Source organism: Onychomys torridus, chromosome X (assembly GCF_903995425.1).
Source record: "Onychomys torridus chromosome X, mOncTor1.1, whole genome shotgun sequence".
NCBI classification, from domain to species: domain Eukaryota; kingdom Metazoa; phylum Chordata; class Mammalia; order Rodentia; family Cricetidae; genus Onychomys; species Onychomys torridus.
In genome coordinates, this window is record NC_050466.1 from 100,679,855 (window position 1) to 100,702,997 (window position 23,143).

At 37.6% G+C, this 23,143-nt stretch overlaps 1 protein-coding gene across 1 annotated transcript in view; it reads right to left on the bottom strand.

The window, feature by feature from the left end:
- Chm (CHM Rab escort protein) overlaps positions 1-23,143 on the bottom strand; it is a 173,255-nt gene that overhangs the window by 87,863 nt on the left and 62,249 nt on the right. Inside the window, exons 5-8 of the mRNA XM_036174898.1 lie at positions 5,815-6,196; positions 3,168-3,284; positions 2,542-2,662; positions 767-992 (exon numbers count right to left, since the gene is read on the bottom strand). Of these exons, the coding sequence (XP_036030791.1) occupies positions 767-992; positions 2,542-2,662; positions 3,168-3,284; positions 5,815-6,196 (846 nt within the window). The remainder of the gene's footprint in view (positions 1-766; positions 993-2,541; positions 2,663-3,167; positions 3,285-5,814; positions 6,197-23,143) is intronic.

Sequence of the window (23,143 nt, forward strand, 5' to 3'; positions counted from 1 at the left end):
CTGGGTTCTATAAGAAAGCAGGCCAAGTAAGCCAATGGAAGCAAGCCAGTAAGCAGCAACCCTTCATGTCCTCTAAGTCAGCTCCTGCCTCCAGGTTCCTGCCCTGTTTGGGTTCCTGTCCTGACTTCGTTTGATGATGAATAGAGATATGGAAGTATAAGCCAAATAAAAACCCTTTCCTCCCCAAGTTGCTTTGGTCATGGTGTTTCATCATAGCAACAGAAACCCTAACTAAGACACATACACAAGGATGTTAATAGAAAATATCAACACAAAAATGGAAAAAAAGCAGCTTATAGTACATTTACAATAGACTTATATAACAATGAAAATTATATAAAATATAATTGAATATGTAAATAAGTATAAATATAAATCTAAAAGATAAAAATGCATATATACAATATAATTGTTGAAACATAATGTTTGGTGACAATAGAGATTTATAATACTTTATCAGGTCCCAAAACAGGCCAAACTGAATATATCATTTAGATGGAACCAAAAAACATTAAATTGCCTATAAAAAACAGAATAAACTATGTTTGTATATACTAATTCTTCATTGAATTGATTTTAAGATAGGAGCTTCTAGAAAGAAGCCTGGCCTCAACATGCTATGTAGCCAAGAGTGGCCTTGAACTTCTAACCCTCCTGCTTTCATGTCTCATATGCTAGGAACACAGGGATGCACCACCAAGCTCACCTTTGTTTAATTTTCATGTTAGTCATACAACTATTTTAGAAGACATAAATTGTAACTTACCTGCAAAAACACTGTGGGAGTTCACCTTGGCCATATAAAGGAAACAGAAATGGAGTGTTGCCATACCGCCCAAGACAGTGAAGAAAGTTTTTGGTAGCTTTGAGGCCATCTACAGTACAGCTTGTTGGCTCTGAGGTCATTGCAATTGAATGCAGGACAAAATATTGTAGGTTGGGGGTTAATTTTTGCGTTTTTAAATATTCAGAAAATGAAGTTTCCTCATATGCTATGAAAAGAAAGATGAAAATTTATTAATTATAATAAAATTTAATTTCTATTTAAAAATATCCCACATTAATAGAGTCAAGTCTGTTAAAGACTTCAAACAGGACACCAGTGATCCTTATTACTACAGTTTGGACATGTACTATGGACCTTAAGAACAAAATATAGGAAGAACCTCATTATCCTAAATAAATTGATGGCATAGTTTTTAAGTTTTAAATGACAAATCTTTACTATTTTATTGATGAGAAAATCCTGGAAGACATTAAATAATTCAATGAATTATGGTGGATGGCAATAACCTCAATTCATCAGCACTTAAACTATATAATAATGTCAACACAAATCTGAAAATATTAAGCAAGATAAAATGTAATGAACTGATAAAATGCATTAATAAAAATGTCACTTTTGTTACATTTTGCATTTTCCTTTTGTTAAATATATATTTTACATTCAAACCTAGAATAAAAAAAAACTTTCACTAAAAATAATGAAATTAATTTCTGTGTGGCTGCTGGAATCCAACATGCTGATAATCACACTTAAAATAATAAGGAACACCTACAAAACTAGTCCTTTCATTACCTAAGAGAAACAATGTACTACTTGTGGGAGGAAACAATCCTGTGACAAAAGACATTAGTTTAGGTAAATAATCCAAGTTAATAAAAATGATAGAAGTTAACTGACTGAGAGGCTCTAAGTTTAGGCACTGGAAAGAACAACCTGGTATTTCTTCAGGCTTTACTAGCAAGAAAGAGGTTTTCAGAATTCCGTCAAAACAAACCATGATACAATTCTCATTGTAATTTTATAAATGAATTATGAACAAAATATTTTAATTTTACGCAATTTTCCACCCCAATGTACTTGAAAAGCAGCAGACATTAAAACAATAAAATCAATTTTCAACAGACTAAAATAACTGTCCGTAAGATTACAATAGTAGGTTTAAAGCTAAGATTGGAAACCACACCTTCTCTAAATCTAGAGGTTTCCAGTATACATCACATAACATTTATGTCAAAGTGAAGAGCTCAATATTTCTAGTAAAAGCAGTCCTCAAAAGTGACATCTACACCAATTTATTATTAGTAGTATTATTAGTATTAGTATTAATGACAAAATAACAAAAAGAGTATCATACATCAACAATCAATTAATAGGCTATATTTCATGAGCCATGTCCTACATTCAGTCCTAGTGCCATACACACATAGATTAAAAAAATCAGTTATCCAGGGTATTTCATTTAAAAAGAATAAAAATGAGGGCCTGGCATGACACTCTGACAATGTTGAAAATCTCTGCATTATAGCCACTTGATGAATATGAGTCCCAAGCATTTGAATTATGGCTAGCATGACTGAGAGAATGAAGTATTTAATTTGAATGAATTTAAATAGTACCATGTTGCTATGGCTAACTTACTGGATACAGCAAAGTTAGAATGCATTTTAGAATAATTAGTTGTTTACCAAATTGAGAAACCATATTAAAATAAAAATCACAAATAATTAACAAAACAAGTTAATGGAAAGCAATACCTTTGTATGCATCAGGATGTTCTTCATATTCCATACAAAATGTTAGAAATTTCATAAGCATTCGTTTTTCTACCATAGTAAGTCGTTTGCTATTGAAGACATCTGCTCTAGAACAGGGAACCTAAAAAGTATTTGGAAATGAAGACAATTTTAAAATGCTTCCTAATGACACAGTATTCCAGATCATACTTTGTATTCCTTTCCTCATTACAAGGTTATCATTTCCATTCCATTCTGGCTGCTTCTTGTCACCTTTCATCAGTTCTAATAGCATATCTGTTAACTACAGAGCTAATTAACTTGAGAGCTCTGTTACTTAATTCTGCCAACTTGTTCTTCATGCCATTAAAAGGCCAATGACATGTTACCCCTAATAAGGAACAAATGACAATTCAAATATAGTATTGCTGCCTGAAACTAGCATTTCCTCAACATTAAAATCAACCTGGGGAATAAATGTTCAAAAACAAAACAGGAAATTTAATGAAGCAAATTTTGTATTTACATTTATAAACAACCATGCAAAGTTGGAACTTACTGCCTTACTAGGAAAATAGTAATTGTCCTTTCTTATCCTTCTAAAAGAGTAATAGTAACTTGACCCACACAGTTAAGTGATACAGTACCTGTTCCACAATTCCATCTCGAAAGGCAAGAATCCTTGTAATATTTTTAAACTCTGCATAACGACTAACATTTGACTTGATTAGAAGATCAATTAGTAATCCCCGAGAATAGAGAAGCTGCAAGCAGAAAGTGTTTGAGAAGACATGATCAAAGACAAAATAATGGAAAATGGCATATCTCTCTCTCTCTCTCTCTCTCTCTCTCTCTCTCTCTCTCTCTCTCTCTCTCTCTCTCTCTCTCTCACACACACACACACACACACACACACACACACACACACACACAGACACAGACACACACACACACGCTTGTTAGAATTTGAGTTATATACATGTATATCTATATATTGCATAAGACAATTCATTAAATGTTCACAGTTCATTACTGTTATTTAAACCAAAAAAACTATAATATAAAAGGTTTCTTCATAACTTGTTCTCACAATAAAACCTAAACTCCTAAATAGTTCTTCTACTCTTGTCTAGATGATATATGAACATTCATGAATTACATTACAGAACTGTTAATGCATTTAGTTATGAAATCTCTTCTCAGATCTGCTAAGAATGTTATATTGCACACAGTACATCAACATATCCACTGTATTTCCTTCTTAAATATCTTTGTCATCTGAAAGATATGACACTTCAGGATCTAAAGATGTAAGGCTGATACAAGATTTTGAACCAGAAATAGAGCCAGTTGGTTTTAAGAAGAGATCAATACAGTGAACAACCCTATGCCACCAATATAGACAAACCAACCAAAAACAAACAAAATCACCTCACATGGATTTGTGATACATTTCCATAACAGAGTCAAATTCTTAGCCCCTCATACCCTAAGTTTATATGACACATAATCTTTCCAAGAGGTGAACAATTTTACTATTGATATCTGTGTGAAGGACTGACTTAATCTTTCAGTGTACCTTATAATTAATACCAGAGAGGAAAACAATAAAACTTCTAAATGTTAGAAATTCAACCATATGTATAAATATTATATATTTGGCTATTTCCTATGACCATGGTACTTATAATTTATAACTCAATACACTAAAAAGATAAAAGGTATATTTATAATAACTAGAAAAAATTAAATAAAATGTTTCACTACACAAAGAAATATGGCTGCATAAAATTTTATCTCAATTATTAATTTGAGCACCAAATGTGCAATTTTGTAAACTATCATATTAACTTAGCATTACGCCAACAGAAGTTAATGTGGCATTTTTAGAAATTAATCTAAATACTCTGACTAAATAAATATGCCATGTTATTTGATTACCTCATTCTTAACACACTATAAAAGTGATACATCTTACATAATTTTTAAAATGGCAAGTCTTAACTATAAAGTAGAATACAGTGGTATTTCATTTGCTTAATAATTATTATTTCTGATGTAATACTCCATCAAGAGACACAATTCTATAAATGTTAATACAGACCAAAAATTCATTCTAAATATTAAGTCAAATAAAGCTTAAAACAAGTGAATTTCAGTTTTCACTGAAGAATAAAATACAAATTTCAACTAAAATTATCTTAGACATAAGTTTCTGAAGCATGGAAATAATACATGTACCGTATTTAACCATAAGTTTTTTTCAATGTCCCCTAAGTGATCCACCATGTCAATTTCACATTGATGAGATGAAACAAAGCTGCAATCACACTAAAATTATCAGAAGCACTTTTAAACAATTTGTTTTACTATTTGGCACACTGGCTCCATAACTGAGTTATATAAGCTTACTTAGAATCGTTTTTAAGTAAAAAAAAAAAAAAAAAAAAAAAAATTATGTTGATTTTTCTCTACTATTCTGAATAGTACAATACTTTATGTAGGGAAATATTTATATTTCCACACACTAAGTTCAAAGTGAACAGGGGAATGAGCATACTGGATTTCATCAGCAAAATGTAAGGTGCATGATTTTTCCCCTCCCTTTTCTCTTATCACACCCTTTATGGCAAGTCTGATGGGGTATTTTATTATTATTTGAACAAAAATAACCTTGCTTCTTATGAACCCCATGCAGTATTGAAGTCTCCCATGATCTAGCAACTTCATCAGAAATTATAGTGAGATAATAATGTTAGAGTTAATTATGGAAACACCAGCAAAGACAAAAGAATTCTTCACATCCTTTGCCACTACTAGAAATGTCCTCAAACCTGACTGTATGATTTTTAAAAATGCATTTGTTCATTTGGAATATTTATACTAAGGTTAAATTTTATGGGCTAAGGACATTTAAATAAAATTTATTGCAAAGAACATGAGATTTGAACACAAATTCAATAGAATTTTTCTTCTGATGGAATTGATAGTGCCCATAAATTAGAATATTAAGATGAACTACCTGCCCTAATACACATTCTTCACAGATAAAAATATTTAGTATAATTTAAAAGTGCAGTAAGTATATGAATACTAACATTTAGTGTAATTTTGACCTATACTTAAAACAACTATTTTGTAACTGAATTATAAAATTCTGTTACTATCTTTACGTAAAGCAAACACAATTCAGAAACTAAAATGAAGAAAAGTACACTGACATATCCAGATGCTATTTTCAATCATTTGAAATTATTGTTGTTCTGCGTTAAGATGTATAAAATTAGTACTTACTTTTGATACTAAATCAATATTAAATCTTCTGCCTTCTTTAATAATCTGTGAGTAAGTAATTGTATTTTTCTTTGGTGGCTCTGTGTTGTCTTGTACTTTAGGCACATTTTCACTTGTCTCTTCCTCTGAAGTTTTATCATCACTAAGATTTTCTTTCTCTCCTGCTGCTTCAGCATCATTTACTTCTACTGAACTCTCTGGATCACTGCTCTGAGTCTGTTCTGCTGGTGTTTCACAGCTCCGGGTGCTTAATGACTCATCTGCAGTAGGCAGGCAAGAAGCTTCTGCAGCCTCCGCAACCTCTATGGACTTCATGGATGTCACAGAAGCATGATTTTTCTGCAGTGCACCAGCTTCTTCAACATCTTTGTGCAAATCCTGACTAATAAGAAATTATGATAATAATCAGTATCATGCTTCTGATATTTCTACTCTGCTCCAATTTCTTACTGCTTTAAACTTTTTGTGGTGAGTTTTATTCCTCTATCCTTTTGTCTTAAGTTCAGGGTACATATTGCTAAAGTTTCAACATGAAATTTGAAATCATTGTTTCCTATTTACTATTGATATTTATTATTCCACTGAAAGTTTCATTTCCAAAGTTGTTACTAGAGTAAGCATTTTTTAGTCTACTGTTATCTTGATACAACAGACTTCCATTTGTCTTGCCTGCATTGCTGGCAGCTTTAGAAACGTCATCCAGGTGGTATTGGCTTGAGAGTTATGAAGGATATAAGAGTAAAGGGGTCATAGAATCTTTCTCCACAGTTTTAGAAAGCTACAGAGGCCAGGCAACAGTGGGTAATGAACTTAAGAGGGCAAGAGACCCTAAGAGGCCTTTGTGTGAAACCTGGATTGCAGTGGAGACCCCAAGATGTTAGAGATGTCAGAGCCATGTTTTGGTGCAGTATTTCCTCACTATGCCCCATTCCTTCCTATTGGGATGTTAATGTGCATCCAGTGCTACTATATGTTAGAAATGTATAATTTGTTTTCGGATTTTACAGGTGGTTAATTATGAGACTACCTTGAATCTCAGAAAAGACTCTGGGCTTTGGTTTTTGGAATAAAAGGTGGTGATTTAAATGAGAAATTACCCTTGCTTAGTCTCAGGAATTTGAATACTGGGTCCATGGTTGGTAGTACAGTGTGGGAAGTTTAGGAGATGTGGTCATGCTGGAGGAATTATGTCAGTGAGGGTGGGGCTTGAGATCTTAATGCCTGTGGTTCAAGATGTGAGCTCTCAGTATCTTGCTCTAACCAACATGTCTACTGCTTACTGCCATGCTTACCCACAATGACAGACTCTTATTCCTCTGGGACAATAAGCCCAAGTAAACTTGGTCATGATGTTTTACTACAGAAATATAACTGACATGTAAATATCTAGGACAAATTACTCTCAACCTGGATATGCTTTATCTTTTGAATTTCCTTAAGGGAAGGCTTTAATACCAAGTGTATAGTCCTTAAATTATCTTCATAGAAGACCCCACTTCCAGGAGTAGTTAGACAACACAAACTGGAGTTGATATGAAAAAAAAAAAAATAGGAGAAAACTCAAATTTAGGTTAGTAGGGAGGTAAGGGTAGAGAAGGTGGATATGGGAAGAGTTGAAGCGAGTGAACATGATCAAAATACATTGTATGAAGCTATCAAAGAATAAAAATATTACTTAAAAGGTTATTACAGTTAGTTTATGTTGAATAAACTCCAGATGAAAATGACATATATAGACAAAGGTTATTTTCCTTCTCTTTTTGAAATTATAATATTATTAAATCATTTTCTCCTTCTGTTTACTCCCTTCAAAGCCTCCCATATACCCACCTTGTTCATTCAAATTCATGTCAGAAGCTACACCATTAAAATCTCACCAACATAACTTCCTAAACATGAGTTGAACAAGGAAAACAATAGACATGTAATCATATTTTAATATAAAAACGCTTATGTGTAGAAAGTAGAAAAACAAGGTATTATAAATTTGAAATTCTGAAAGAATAGAAGGGTAGTCACAGGTTAAGAAATTAAATACCAGCATGCCAGACAACCAGGTAGCATCTCCACAAACCATATCCACACTTTCCGTTTCCCTAGACCCAATCCTTCTGGGTCCTCTGTAGTGCTGCAACAGAGCACCAGCTGCATGTAGTCTCCATTCCACCATGCCCCCATCTCCTGTATGCACCAGAAACCATGCCCGCCTGGGCTCCCTCCTCCCTCTCATCATTGTATCCTAGAGGCCAACTCAGGTGGACTCTACTTGCCCAACCAGAGGCCATGCCTGCCAGAAAACCAGGTAGGGTGCCACCATGGACCTTCTCCATTCTCTCTGCGACTCCAGGACCAATCTCTCAGGCTCATACCTAGAACTACAACAGAACATTAGCTTTGGTCTCCCTTCTGCCATGCCCACATCTCCTGTGGATCCCACTGTATATCCCCTCTTAAACTCCCTCCCTCCAATCGACACTATATCCCAGGCCCTAACTCAAGTTGAGACCAGCTGCTCAGCATCAGGTCATGCCTGCTAAAAATGTAAGCAGGCCGCCCACAGAACTTCTCTACTCTCTATTTTCCCCTAGAACCAATTCCCCCCGCCCCTCTACTCACTAGCGCTGCAACAGTTCATAAGCTGTGGCTTCCCTACCCCTCCTTCCCATGTATCTCATGAATACCACAGACAACCCCTGTTGACCTCCCTCCCCTGACTGCATTCCAGCCTCCAACACTAGCAGGCATTCCCTGTGGACACACCAGCCAAGCAGGACAGTAAAGCTGGCAATACACAGCCACCACACTCTGACAAGCTTCACCAACAGAATACAAGAGATGGACCAGAGAATCTTAGGCATTGAAGGTAGGATAAAAGAAACAGACACACTGGTCAAAGATAAATTCTAAATCTAAAAACTTCCTGACACAAAGCATCCAGGAAATCTGGAAATCCATGAGAAGACCAAACCAAAACAGAAAAAGAGGAAGGAGAGTAATCTCAGCTCAAAGGCCCAGAAAATATTTTCAACAAAATCATAGAAGAAAAATATCCTAATGAAGGAGGTGCCTTCAGAGGTACAAGAAGCTTACAGAACACGAAATAGACTGGAACAGAAAAGAAGGTCCCCTAAACACATAATCAAATAATCAAAACACTACACATACAGAACCAAGAAAGAATATTAAAAGCAACAGGGAAAAAGAACAAGTAACACATAAAAGAAGACTTGAAAAGCCAGAAGGGCCTGGAAAGATGTGCTGCATGCATTGTAAGAGACCACAAATGCCTAGCCAGACTCCTATACCAAGCAAAACTTTCAATTATCATAAATAGGGGAAAATAAGATATTCCATGATTTTAAAAAAAAATTTAAAAATGTCTATCTATAAATCCAGCTACAGAAAGTGTTAAGAGGAAAACTCCAACCCAAGGAGGTTAAGTACACCCATGAAAACATAGGAAATAAGGAAATAATCTCAAACCAGCAAAACCAAAGGAAGGAAAGCGAGCGTATGCGCACGCACACATACGCACACACACATGCGCACACACACACACACACACACACACACACACACACACACACTACCACTACCACTACCACCTATACAACCACCACAAGCAAAATAACAGGAATCAATAATCTTTTATCATTGGTATCTCTCTATATCAACTATTTCAATTTCCCAATGAGAGAGCAGAGACTAACAGAATAGATGCGAAAACAGGATCTATCCTCTTGTTACATTCAAGAAACACACCTTAACATCAAGGATAGATATTACTTCAGGGTAAAGGGTTGGAAAGCAAATGGACATAAGAATCAAGTTGGTGTAGCCATTTTAATATCGGACAAAACCGACTATGAATCAAAACTAATCAAAGGTGTTAGGGAGGGACACTATGTACTCATCAAAGGAAAAATCCACCACAATGGCATTTCAACTCTTAATATCTATGCCCCAAACACAAGGACTCCCAACTTTGTAAAGGAACACTACTATAGCTTAAATCACATATTGACTCTCACACATTGATGGTTGGAGACTTCAATGTACCACTCTCACCCATGGACAGATGTAGCATGAATCTTAAAAGGTCTTATTAATAAAAACAAACTGGGGAGCCAGATATTGGGGTGAACGCTGAAAGATGAGAGAAACAAGACAAGCCACAGCCAACCTCATCTTGCCAATTCCTCAGCTGATCTTGTTTCCTCAAACTGGAAGCTTCTGAATGGATCTCAGCTGAACTGCTGCTCAAAAGCCCAAAAGCTTTATGGGCCTCTAGTTCCTGGTCCTCACACCTTAGATACTTTTCTCCTTCCTGCCATCACTTCCTGGGATTAAAGGTGTGTGTCTTTCCCAAGACAGACATGAGATCTAAAGTCCTGGGATTAAAGGTGTGTGCCACCATGCATGGCTGTTTCCAGTGTGGCTTTGAACTCACAGATATCCAAATGGAGTTCTGCCTCCAAAATGCAAGGATTAAAGGTGTGTGTGCCACTATTTTCTGGCCTCTATGTCTATCTAGTAGCTGTTCTGTTCACTGACCCCAGATAAGTTTATTAGGATGCACAATATACTGGGGGACACAATATTACCAGTGACAGGTCATTCAGACAAAACCTAAACAGAGAAATACTGGCACTTACAGACATTATAAGCCAAATACACCTAACAGATATTTACAGAACATTTCACCTAAACACAAAAGAAAATACCTTCTTCTCAGTACCTCAGGGGACTTTCTCCAAAATTGAACATATACTTGGACACAAAGCAAGCCTCAACAGATACAAAAAATTGAAACAGCTCCCTGCATCCTATCAGACCACCACAGATTAAAGCTGGATTTCAACAAAAACAGAAACAACAGAAAGTTTACAAAGTCATAGAATCTGAACAACTCTCTACTGAGTGAAAAATTGGTCGAGACCAAAATAAACAGAAATAAAAGGCTTTCTAGATTTCAATGAAAATGAATACACAGCATACCCAAATTTATGGGACACAATGAAATCGGTGCTAAGAGAAAGTTCACAGTACTAATTGCCTATATAAAAAAACTGGAGAGATCTCATACCAGCAACTTAATAGCACACCTACAAGGTACAGAACAAAAAGAAATAATTATATACAAGAGTAGACAGCAAGAATAATCAAACTGAGGGCTGAAATCAATAAAATAGAAACAAAGAGAACAATACAAAGAATTAATGAAAGAAATAATTGGTTCTTTGAGAAAAATCAACAAGATAGACAAATACTTGTCCAAACTAAAAAACAGAGAGAGAATACCCAAATGAACAAAATCAGAAACAAAAAGGGTAACATAACAACAGAGGAGGAAATCTAGAGAATCCTAAAGACATATATTAAAAATCTGTACTCCATCAAATTGAAAAATCTCAAAGAAATGGATAATTTTGATAGATACCATTTATCAATGTTAAATCAAGATCAGATAAACAATTTAAATAGACCTATAGATTCAACATAACCCCCATCAAAATTCCAACATATTGTTTACAGACCTTGAAAGGACAATTCTCAACTTCATATGGAAAAACAAGCAAACAAACAAAACAGGATAGCTAAAACAATCCTGAACCATAGAACTGCTGAGGTATCACCATCTCAGATTTCAAGCTGTCTTACAGAGCTTTAGTCATAAAACCCACATGGAATTGGCATAAAAGACAGACACCCTGATCAATGTAATAGAATTGAAGATGTAAGTCCAAATGCATAGGAACATCTGGTTTTCAGTAAAGAAGGCAAAAGAAAGCATCTTCAACAATGGTACTGGTCAAACTGGGTGTCTTCGTGTAGAAGAATGCAAATAGAAACATATTTATCACCCTGCACAAGTGGATCCAAGTGGGTCAAAGACTTCGACATAAACTGAACCAGATAGAAGAGAAAGTAGAAAATAGCCTTGAACACATTGTCAAAGGAGACAATTTTCTAAATATAACACCATTAGTGCAGCCACTAAGATCAACAATGAATTAATGAGACCTTAAGAAACCAAAAAGTGCCGGGTGGTGGTGGTGCACGCCTGTAATCCCAGCACTTGGGAGGCAGAGGCAGGTGGATCTCTGTGAGTTCGAGGCCAGCCTGGCCTACAAAGCGAGTTCCAGGACAGCCTCCAAAGCTACAGAGAAACCCTGTCTCGTAAAAGCAAAAAAAAGAAAGAAAGAAAGAAAGAAAGAAAGAAAGAAAGAAACCAAAAAGCTTTTGCATGGCAAAAGACACCATCAATTGGACAAAGTGGAAGCCTACAGAATGAAAAAAAAAATTAACCAATTCCACATCTGATAGATGGCTAATGTCTAAAATATATAAAGAACTCAAGAAACCAGATATCAAAAAAACCCCAAATAATTCAGTTTAAAAATGGAGTACAAACCTAATCAGAGAAATCTCAAAAGAAGAATCCCAAATGGCTGAGAAATACATGATCAACATCCTTAGATATCATGGAAATGAAAATCAAAACTACTCTGAAATTCTATTTCACACCTGTCAGAATGGCTAAGACCAATAACACAAGGGACAGCTCATGCTAGAGAGGACATGGAGCAAAAGGAACATTCCTCCATTTTTGGTGGGAGTGCAAACTTATACAGTCAGTCACTTTGGAAGTCAATATGGTGGTTCTTTAGAAAACTGGGAATCAATCTTCCTCAAGACCCAGCTAGACCAATCTTGGTCATATACCCTAAGAACTCTCCATCCTAAAACAAGGGTACTTGTTCAACTAGGTTCATAGCAGCTTTATTCATAGTAGCCAGAAACTGGAAACAATTTAGATGTCCCTCTACTAAAGAAAGGAGAAACAAAATGACATCATGAAATTTGCAGGCAAATAGATGGAATCACAAAAAATCATCCTGAGGCCAGACCCAGAGCTAGAAAGCTAAACATGGTATATATTCACTTATAAGTGGATATCAGCAGTTAAGTAAATGATAACCAAGATATAATCTGTAGACCCACAGAAGTTAGGCAAAGAGAAGTGGTCTGGGGAAAAGCAATGATCTAACAGAACAGATTTTGCAGGTAGACTGGGACAGGCTGGCATGGGAGTAGAAGGGATAAGGTGAAGGAGGATATGGGATAGAGTGCAGGGAGAGACAGCTAGAATTGGGGAGTATTTGAAGGTAGTGTGGAAACCTAGTATAATAGAAACTTCCTAGAATCTATGAAGTGAGCCTAGTGAGGACTCCTACTAATGGGGGCTACAGAATCTCAAGTGGCCATCTCTTGTACCTAATCAAGGTTTCAATGGTAGGATTAGGTTGCATTCAGTTGCTTTGTAGGCTGAGGAGGTCCCCCATGAAGATCCCCAAACAACCCAGGCTCATGCTAGGACAGAAAGTTGCTCACTGCATACTAACAGCAGGGCCCCCATGGCTGAGGACAACATCCACATAGTTCATTGACTGTGCAGAGGTCGAGCTGATACCTGCATGGAGGCTTCATCCCTATGGTCTAGCCTCTTTGGTGTAGGAAGATACTCTGTAAGCTACTGGAAGAGAAACCTGGACACCAACCAAGCCCCCAAATCCTCAACCAACAATCTGTCCCTCCTGCAAGATGTGCTGGGGCAATGGTGGTGCAGAACTTGTGGGTATAAACAACCAATGTCTGATTTAACTTGAGGGCTACTCCATGAATGGGAACCCATGCCTGATAATGCTTGGATGGCCAGGAACCAACTGAAGACGGGATGGCCCAGAGATCTAGGGTATAACCAAACATGACTGCTATATATACATACTAAATATATACACACATACATACAAACATATATATATATATATATATGTATATTTAGATCAGTGAAATGATTATGATTCCTAATGATATTCTGCTATACACATAGATCAGTGCCTTGTCCAGTTGTCATCAGACAAGCTTCCTTCTGCAGAAGACGTGAGAGAATGCAGAGACTCATAGCCAGATATGCAGAGAGTCAAAACTGGAGGTCTCCAACAGGTCCCTCCCCTCGGAGGTTGGAGAATTCCATGGAAGAGAGGGCAGAAAGATTGCAGGAGTCAGAGGGGATAAAGAAAAGCATGATTAGATGACCCACTGAATCAACCAAGCTGGCCTCATATGGGCTCACAGAGACTGAAGAGGCGAGGACAGGGCCTGTAATTGCATGTATTAAGTCCTCTGGGTATATATTGTGGTTGTTAGCTTGGTATTTTGTGGGACTCCTAAATGTGGGAGCAGGTGTGTCTGTGACTCTTTTCTTCTGACTGCATTGCCTTGTCCAGTTTTGGTGGGAGGGTTTTGTCTAGTCTCACTTTATTGTGTTTTGTCATGTTTGGTTGTTATCTCTAGAAGACCTGCTCCTTTTTGATGAGAGATAGGGATGAGGGTTTGTGGGTGGAGGTGGATCTGGGAGAGAGAGGAGGTGGAGCAGGGGAGCTGGCAGAATGTTTGCTGCTTGTCCTATTTTAATTTCTGTTTGTATGATAAATAACTGACCAATGGTAACTTGGAAAGTATTTATTTGGCTTAGAGGTTACAGTTCACCATGGCAGGAAGCCAATACAAGAACTAAAGGCAGGTACCTGGAGGTAGGAACTGAAGTAGAGACCAGGAAGGAAAAGAATTATGTTATTATAAGTTATTACTGGATTATTTCCTCTGGCTACCTCAGCTACCTTTCTTAACTACCTCTAGACCACCTGCATAAGGACTTCACTGCCCACAATGAGCTGGGTCCTTCTACATCCATTTACAATTAAGGAAATGCCCCAGAGACATGCCCATCAGCCAACCTGCAGTCAGTTTCTTAATGTTGCAACTGTTCACTAGGTGACTCCGGCTTTTGCCAAGCAGATGAAAAGCAACCAGAACACTGCTCTTGCAGAAAAACCAGGGTTCCACTGCTATGTTGAGAAGTTTAAAACTGCCTTTAATTTTAGCTCCAAAGGATCCAACGCCCTGTTCCAAAAGAACCCACACATATGTGGCATATACATTCATACACATGAACAAGGATTAAAAATTCAATCTTTGAAAAATTAAAAGTTATGATATAAAATTTGATTTGTATCTTTTCCACAGTAATGTTCACATGTCTATATTTGCTTTCACTGTGAAAATTGATGAAACTTAAGATGACAACTTTTAGCAGAAGTTATATGCCTAAAGATTAAACTAAGAAGTGACAGGATAATTAATTACAATACAGAGACAAGATAGAATATGGCAACTGCTTTTATTGCATACTGTGATGAGAACAACATGAAAACTGAACATAGCAACTGATTTATTTAGTAGCTATCTCATATATTAAGTAAAAAGAGGTTTTAGGTAGTAAATAAAATCCATTATGCAATGCTGGACAATCTGAGATCTGAAAGTCAAAGCATTTTATTAAAGATGATCAAAGGTTAAATAAATCTAAGGCAGTAGGGAATGTATAAGAAAAGAAACTACTATTTTAGAATTTGTCCTACTTTGACAAACTACTAAATTTCAATGTTCTCAACATCACAAGTTGGTGAAATTCCAAGCTCTAAAAGAAATGGAAGCATAAAACATACTACTATTCCAACTTTTCATTGAAAACCAAAGTATTTTTGGAGTTCCACCAAGTGTTAGGCTCATATCTAAAAAAGTGATAAAGACACTAGAAACTCCTAAATCCCCACATAATTACTTTGTAACTAAATTCTTTTAATCACCAAAAGGGTGATATTTCTATGAATTTCAAACCTTACATTGTGGTTCATATATAAGCAGCATTTTCAAAAAAGATATTCCTCTGCCAAAGAAAATTTAAGAATAACAGTTTAATTTTAGTTAAGTCAAATGTATATGATAAAATTAGAATTCTAAACCCTCAAAAGAAGCTATTAACTATAAATATATTTAATAACCAAAATAGATTTTGCAAATTAAGTCAAATATCACTTATAATTTGAATCTCAAAGGCCAGTATACATGGACTGTACTTTTTACATAATTTATCCTATCTAAAAATGTTCACTGCTTTGTATAAATGCGACCTTTTAAAAAACTAATTGTAAAGATCTATCTGTAACTTAAAGAACTTAGATATCACTTATCAATTAGTGGTAATAACCAGGAGTACTTCCAAATGAATTTGCATATTAATTTGTAATCCTTTACATCTGTCAATGTAATACACCATATAAACAAAAGAAAATAAAAGTAAAAAATTCACATGATCATCTCATTTGATGCTGAAAAGGCCTTTGAAATAATCCAACACCCCTTCATGATAAAGGTCTTGGAGAGATCAGGAATAAAAGGAACATCCCTTAACATAATAAAGGCAATTTACAGCAAGCCAACAGCCAACATCAAATTAAATGGAGAGAAACTCAAAGCGATTCTACTAAAATCAGGAACAAGGCTGTCCTCTATCCCCATATCTATTCAATATAGTACACAAAGTTCTAGCTAGAACAATAAGACGACAAAGGGAGATCAAGGGGATGCAAATTGGAAAGGAAGAAGTCAAACTTTCCCTATTTGCAGATGATATAAGAGTATACATAAGTGACCCCAAAAACTCTACCAGGGAACTCCTATAGCTGATAAACAACATCAGTAATGTGGCAGGATACAAGATTAACTCAAAAAATCTGTAGCCCTCCTATATACAAATGATAAATGTCCTGAGAAAGAAATCAGAGAAACATCACCCTTTGCAACAGCCACAAATAATATAAAATACCTTGGGGTAACTCTAAGCAAGTGAAGGACATGTATGACAAGAACTTTAAGTCTGTGAAGAAAGAAATTGAAGAAGATAACAAAAAATGGAAAGATCTCCCATTCTCATGGATAGGTAGAATTAACATAGTAAACTACAGATTCAACGCAATCCCCATCAAAATCCCAATACAATTCTTCACAGACCTGAAAGAACAATACTCAACTTCATATGGAAAAACAAAAGAAACAGGAGAGCTAAAAGAATCCTGTATAATAAAGCAACCTCTTGAGGCATCATGATCCCTGACCTCAAGCTCTCCTATAGAGCTATAGTAATAAAAACATCTTGGAATTGGCATAAAAAAAAAAGTGGAGCAATGGAACTGAATTGAAGACCCTGACATTAATCTGCACACCTATGAACACCTGATTTTTGAATAAAGAAGCCCAAACTGTACAATGGAAAAAAGAAAGCATCTTCAACAAATGATGCTGGCATAACTGTATGTCAACATGTAGAAGGCTGCAAATAGATCCATATTTATCTCCATGCACAAAACTCTAGTCCAAGTGGATCAAAGGCCTCAACATAAATCCAGTTACACTGAACTTGACAGAAGAGAAAGTAGGAAGTAGTCTTGAACACATTGGCACAGGAGACCACTTCCTAAATATAACACCAGTAGCACAGACACTGAGAGCGACAATTAATAAATGGGATCTCCTGAAACTGAAAAACTTTTGTAGAGCAAAGGACACAGTCAAAAAGACAAAACGACAGCCTACATAATGGAAAAAGATCTTCAGCAACCTCACATCTGACAGAGGGCTAATATCCAAAATCTACAAAGAACTCAAGAAACTAGATATTAAAATATCAAACAATCCAATTAAAAAATGGGCTACAGAGCTAAATAGAGAATTCTCTGTAGTTGATATATTGTGCACCCCAATAAACATATCTGGGGGTCCAAGAACAGAACAGCCACAATATTAAATATAGAGGTTAAGCAGTGTTAGCACATGTCTTTAATCCTAGCATTCCAGACAGATCTCATGCGTTCAAAGCCACAATGGAAACAGCCAGGCATGGTGACACATGCATTTAATCCCAGGCAGTGATGTCAGGAAGCAGAAAGCTATATAAGGCATGAGAACCAGGAACTAGAGCATTTTTAAGCTTTTAGCTTTTAGCAGCAGTTCAGCTGAGAACCATTCAGATGAGGATTCAGAGGCTTTCATTCTGAGGAAACAAGATCAGCTGAGCAATTGGCAAGGTGAGGTTGGATGTGGCTTATTCTGTTTCTCTGATCATTCAGCATTTACCCCAATACCTGGCTCTGGGTATTGTTGTTGTTGTTGTTGTTGTTGTTATTATTATTATTATTATTATTATTATTACCTTTTAAGATTTGTGCTACATTTCTCAACAAAAGAATCTCAAATGGCTGAAAGACATTTAAGGAATTCCTCAACATCCTTAGTCATCAGGGAAATGAAATGAATCGAAACGTCTCTGAGATTCCATCATACACCTGTCAGAATGGCTATGATCAAAAACACTGATAACAGCTTATGTTGGAGATGATGTGGAGCGAGAGGAACATTCCTCTACTGTTGGTGGGAGTACAAACTTGTACATCCACTTTGGAAATTAGTATGGTGACTTCTCAGAAAATTGGGAATCAATCTACTTCAAGACCTAACAATAACACTCTTGGGCATATAGTTAAGGAATGCTCAATCATACCACAGGGACACATGCTCAACTATGTTCATAGCACCATTATTCATAATTGCCAGAACCTAGAAACTACCTAGATGCCCTTCAACCAAAGAAAGGATAAAGAAAATGTGGCACATATACACAATGGAACACTACTCTGCAGTAAAAAACAATGACAACATAAAATTTGCAAGAAAATGGATGGAACTGGAAAATATCTTGAGTGAGGTGACCCAGATTCAGAACAACAATCATGGTATGTATTCACTCATAATTGGATACTAGATGAAAGGCAAAGGATAACCAGACTACAACCCACAGCTCCAGAGAGGCTAGCTAACAAGGAGAACCCCAAGAGGTATACATGGATCGCCCTGGGAAGGGGAAACGGATCCATGAGTAGTCTGGGAGTAGACAATGGAGGGTAAGAGATGGGGGGTGACAACATAAGGAAATGGGATGGTCAAGCTGGAACAGGGACTGAGTGGAAAAGCAATAAAAGATACCAGTATAGAGGGAGATATCATGGGGACAGTGAGAAACCTGGTGCTAGGGAAGTTCCCAAGAATACACAAGGATGACCCCACCTTAGACTACTAGCAACAGCAGAGAGGGTGCCTAAACTATCCTACCCCAGTAATGAGATAAATGAATACCCTAATTGTTATCATAGAGCCTTCATCCAGTAACTGATAGAAGCAGATGCAGAGACTCACATCCAAGCACCAGGCCAAGTTTCAGGAGTCAGTCGAAGAGAGAGAAGAAGGATTCTATGAGCAAAGGACAGCAAGACCATGATGAGGAAACATACAACCAAACCAAACTAGTAGGAACTCACAAACTGTGGACCAATAACTGTGGAGGCTACATGGGACTGGACTACACCCTCTGCATAGGCAAGACAGTTATATAGTTTGATCTGCTTAAGGGGTCCCCTGGCAGTGGGATCAGTACCCATCTTTACAGTATCAGCGGGCTTTTTGGAGCCCAATGCCTATGTTGGGACACTTTATACAGCCTTGGTGCAGAGGACGGTGCTTGGACCTGCCTCAAATGAGTCTATCAGGCTCTGCTGACTCACCACAAAAGACCTTGCACTGGAAGAGACTGGAATGGTGGGTGAGATGGGGGAAGGCTGGTGAGTGGGAGGAGGGAGGAAAGGGGATCTTTGGTTGGTATGTAAAATGAACAGAAAATTTCTTTATAATATATATATACACATACATATGTGTGTATATATATATATATATATATATAATTAAGAAATGCAAAGAAGTATAAATATCCACAGCTTTAGAATGGCTATTCTAATTGTCTAGAAGTACACTGAGATAGACAGACTTTAGTTTTGGCTAATCTCAGTGTTTGGTATTTTTTATCTGAAAGTTCTTTAAATTAAAAAAAAAAAAAAAAAAAAACCCTGGCAACTAACTGGCTACTTTATTCAGCACAGGTGTTCACTGTTACAGAATATTTGTATAACTATACAAACATGTGTTGCATTTGTTTATGTTGCAGAATATTTGCTTTATTGTGAAAAGATGTGATGTATTTGTTTATGCTGTGTATTTGTTTGACTATGTAAAGATGTGTTGCATTTATTTAATTTTGTAAAGAAATGCTGCTGTTTTACCTTGCCTGCCTAAGGCACCTGACTGGTCTAGTAAAAAGCTAAATGGTCAATAGTAGGGTGGAAGTATAGGCAGAACTTCCAGGCTGGGAAAATAAGTAGGAACAGTAATTTAGGCTCTAGACAAATAAAGGGGATGACAAGGGCAAGCCAGACAGACATGGAGGAAGCAGGAAAAGTAGGACATGCAGAATGAAAGAAAGGTAAAAAGCCCCAAGGCAAAATGTAGAATAGGAACAGGTTAAATTAAGTTAAAATAGCTAGTGAGACAAGCCTAAGCCAAGGGCCAGCATTCATAATTAATAATAAGTCTCTGTGTTTTTATTTGGAAAGCTAGTTGGCGGCCCAAAGAAAATTCTAACTACAAATGACACCCAATGTGACGTGCAAATTTCCATATAGGCCCCGAGTAAGCTGAAAAAATAAAAAGGATATGGCTCTCTTAAGAGGCACTGATGTGCAGCAGAGCACTTGAGCAGCCAGCATGCTAAGTAGAAACAGCAAGCTAAGTAAAATGCCTGTCACAGTGTGGGCACCAACTTCCTAGAGCTGGGGATGTTAAATGCAGCTCTTGGCAGGGCAGCCTTAAGGTTCAGTACTCACAGACCCCCTAAGGAGGAGGCAGAGCCAACCACCAGAGCCACATGGCAGAGGCCTAACTGCCACTTGCTTAGCAGTTTATGGTTTAGCTCATGTGGTCAGAGAGTACTACATGTGCACAGTAAAACAGGTCGAGACTGAAAAAAACATTAATCAGGTTACAGTGTGTGTAGATGCTTAAGAAAGAAAAGAAAAGTGGTATAGAAAGTCATAGGAGAAAATAAATAGTTTTAAAAATAATTAAGTAAAGTCTGTAAAGAAAAAGTAATGTAATATTTTTTTTTAAAAAAGCCACATAAAGATGGGAAATACACAGGCAGCATGGATCCTATATGGTGCTTTGTTGACTTTGAATTTTTGAATGCTGATGAGCAAATGACAGCTGCCCAAAGACATAGGATTGTAAAAGGAATTTCTGAATTAAACCAGCCTAGATACTTTAGGGATGTCTTAAGTTTAAAATGGAATTCAGAAAATGCATTGTGTTGGAGGAGAGGTTATGCTTTTCTTTTCACAGGAAATGAAAGGCTGTAGATTCCTTCGAAGTTAATAGAGACCAGATTTGATGGGGGAGACCCAATGAAAATCCTAGCCACAGACATAAAGAAATAAACCAAGAAAAACTACAAGATAGGTGACACATGTGCTGATCCCTTGATATGGGAACAGCTCTGATACTGGACAAGACATGATAAATCCTGTTGGTTACATAGTCCTCATGACTTATTATTACATGCCATACTTTCATATGGCATGGCTCGAAGTTTGGCTATAAAGTCCAAACAAGCTTGTAAAGTTGTAGGGAAGTCTTTTACCTGCTCAAACATAAAACAAACAAACAAAAATCGTCTTTGGCTGGCTTGCATACAATACACAGTCCATACTACCTTTGAAAGTTTGTGTGTTCAGAACAAGGATGCCAGATACTAATGAAAATACGTAGCCCAGGTGATGTAGCCTTTCAGAGTGCCTCTGTTGCAGTTTCCTCAGAGTTCTGCATTCAGAACAGCTTCAAAGCTGCTAGCTAAGATGGTCCAACCTCATAGTCTATTCTAGCCAGGATTTCAGATAAGCCTGGTAGTTTCCCATTACATAAAGACATGACAACAAATGTTATGGCTAGTTTTCTTAGGACTTGACCATTATCTCAATTTTCTCAGGGTCCCCTAGGGATGTGGTCGTCTCCAGACAACAGGAGGAAGCCTAGAGAACACAATGCCCATATTCCCAAGAGTGGGTGGGTGTTTTTGGTCATTCAATGTATTATGGATGTTTGTCATCATTTAGTGGGATATAGGAATATAGGATAAAGAGACAACTAATGATCCCAAATATTTTACATTGGTAAGGGTTTTTGCATAATGATACAAATTTAAATTTATTTGTATTATACTGTATATATGTTTCTACTTTTGTTTAAGGTATTGCACCTAAGCAGCTCACTTAAAAATGTAATATAACTTTTCCAAGACTGCAGGCAGACCCTGCAGTCTCCACACCCTGCCCCCACACCCATTTGCCCAAGACCCCAGCCACTTCCTGAGACTCAGACACCAGCCCCCAGCTTCCATCATGCCCTGGAACTCCCACCTGGACCAGAGATGAGTGCCTGGGGTCACACCCAGACAGGCCCTCACCTGGGTCACAGCACGGGGGAACAGCCATTCCAGGGAAGACATGCTCAACTGGCCCAAGGTTCTGGCCATAGGGCAGGACCCCTCATCCCCACTGGGAAGGTTCCACCTCTCCAAGACCCTCTGGTGAACCCTACAACCTCCACGCCCTGCCCCCACACCCATCTGCCAGAGACCTCAGCCACTTCCTGAGACTTAGAAACCAGCCCCCAGCTTCCATCCTGCCCGTGAACTCCCATCTGGACCAGAAGTGAGTGCCTGGGGTTGTAAACAGAGAGGCAACCACCTCTGGGTCCCACTCCTAGACATCAGCCATCCCAGGAGGACTTGCCCAACTTGGCCCCAGTTTCTGACCATTCATCAGGCCCTGCAGGAAGGCTCCCCCATTTCCAAGACTGCAGGCAGACACTGCAGTCTCCAGACCCTGCCCCCACACGCATTTGCCCGAGACCCCAGCCACTTCCTGAGACTTGGAAACCAGCCCCCAGCTCCCATCCTGCCCCGGAACTCCCTTCTGGACCAGAAAGCCCCCAGCTTCCATCCCACCCGGAACTCCCATCTGGACCAGAACTTCCATCCTGGCCCAGAATTCCCATCTGGACAAGAGGAGCTCCCATCTGGACAAGATAAGGAGAACCCAGGGACTTACTGAGACTCAGAGTCCAGCCCCCCAGCTCCAATCTGGCCAGCACTCTCATCTGGACCAGAGCTCCCATCGGGCCCAGAGCATCCGTCTGGAACAGAGAGAGGCTCCCTAAATCTGTCAGCTCTGTCTGGACCAAGTACACGGATAAGACCAAGAACGAACCCACGAGGAGATGGTCAGACATCAAGGCAGAAGTACATACAACAAAATAAAGAGCAATACAGTATCACCATAAACTAGCCCTTCTCCAACAGCTAGACCTGAACATCACGGAATGGAGAAGCAGAAGAAAACAACCTTATAAGTAACATCATGAAGAGGCTAGAGCCTTATAGAGAAGAAATAAAAAATAAAGTGGAGGAACAGACAAATAAAAAATG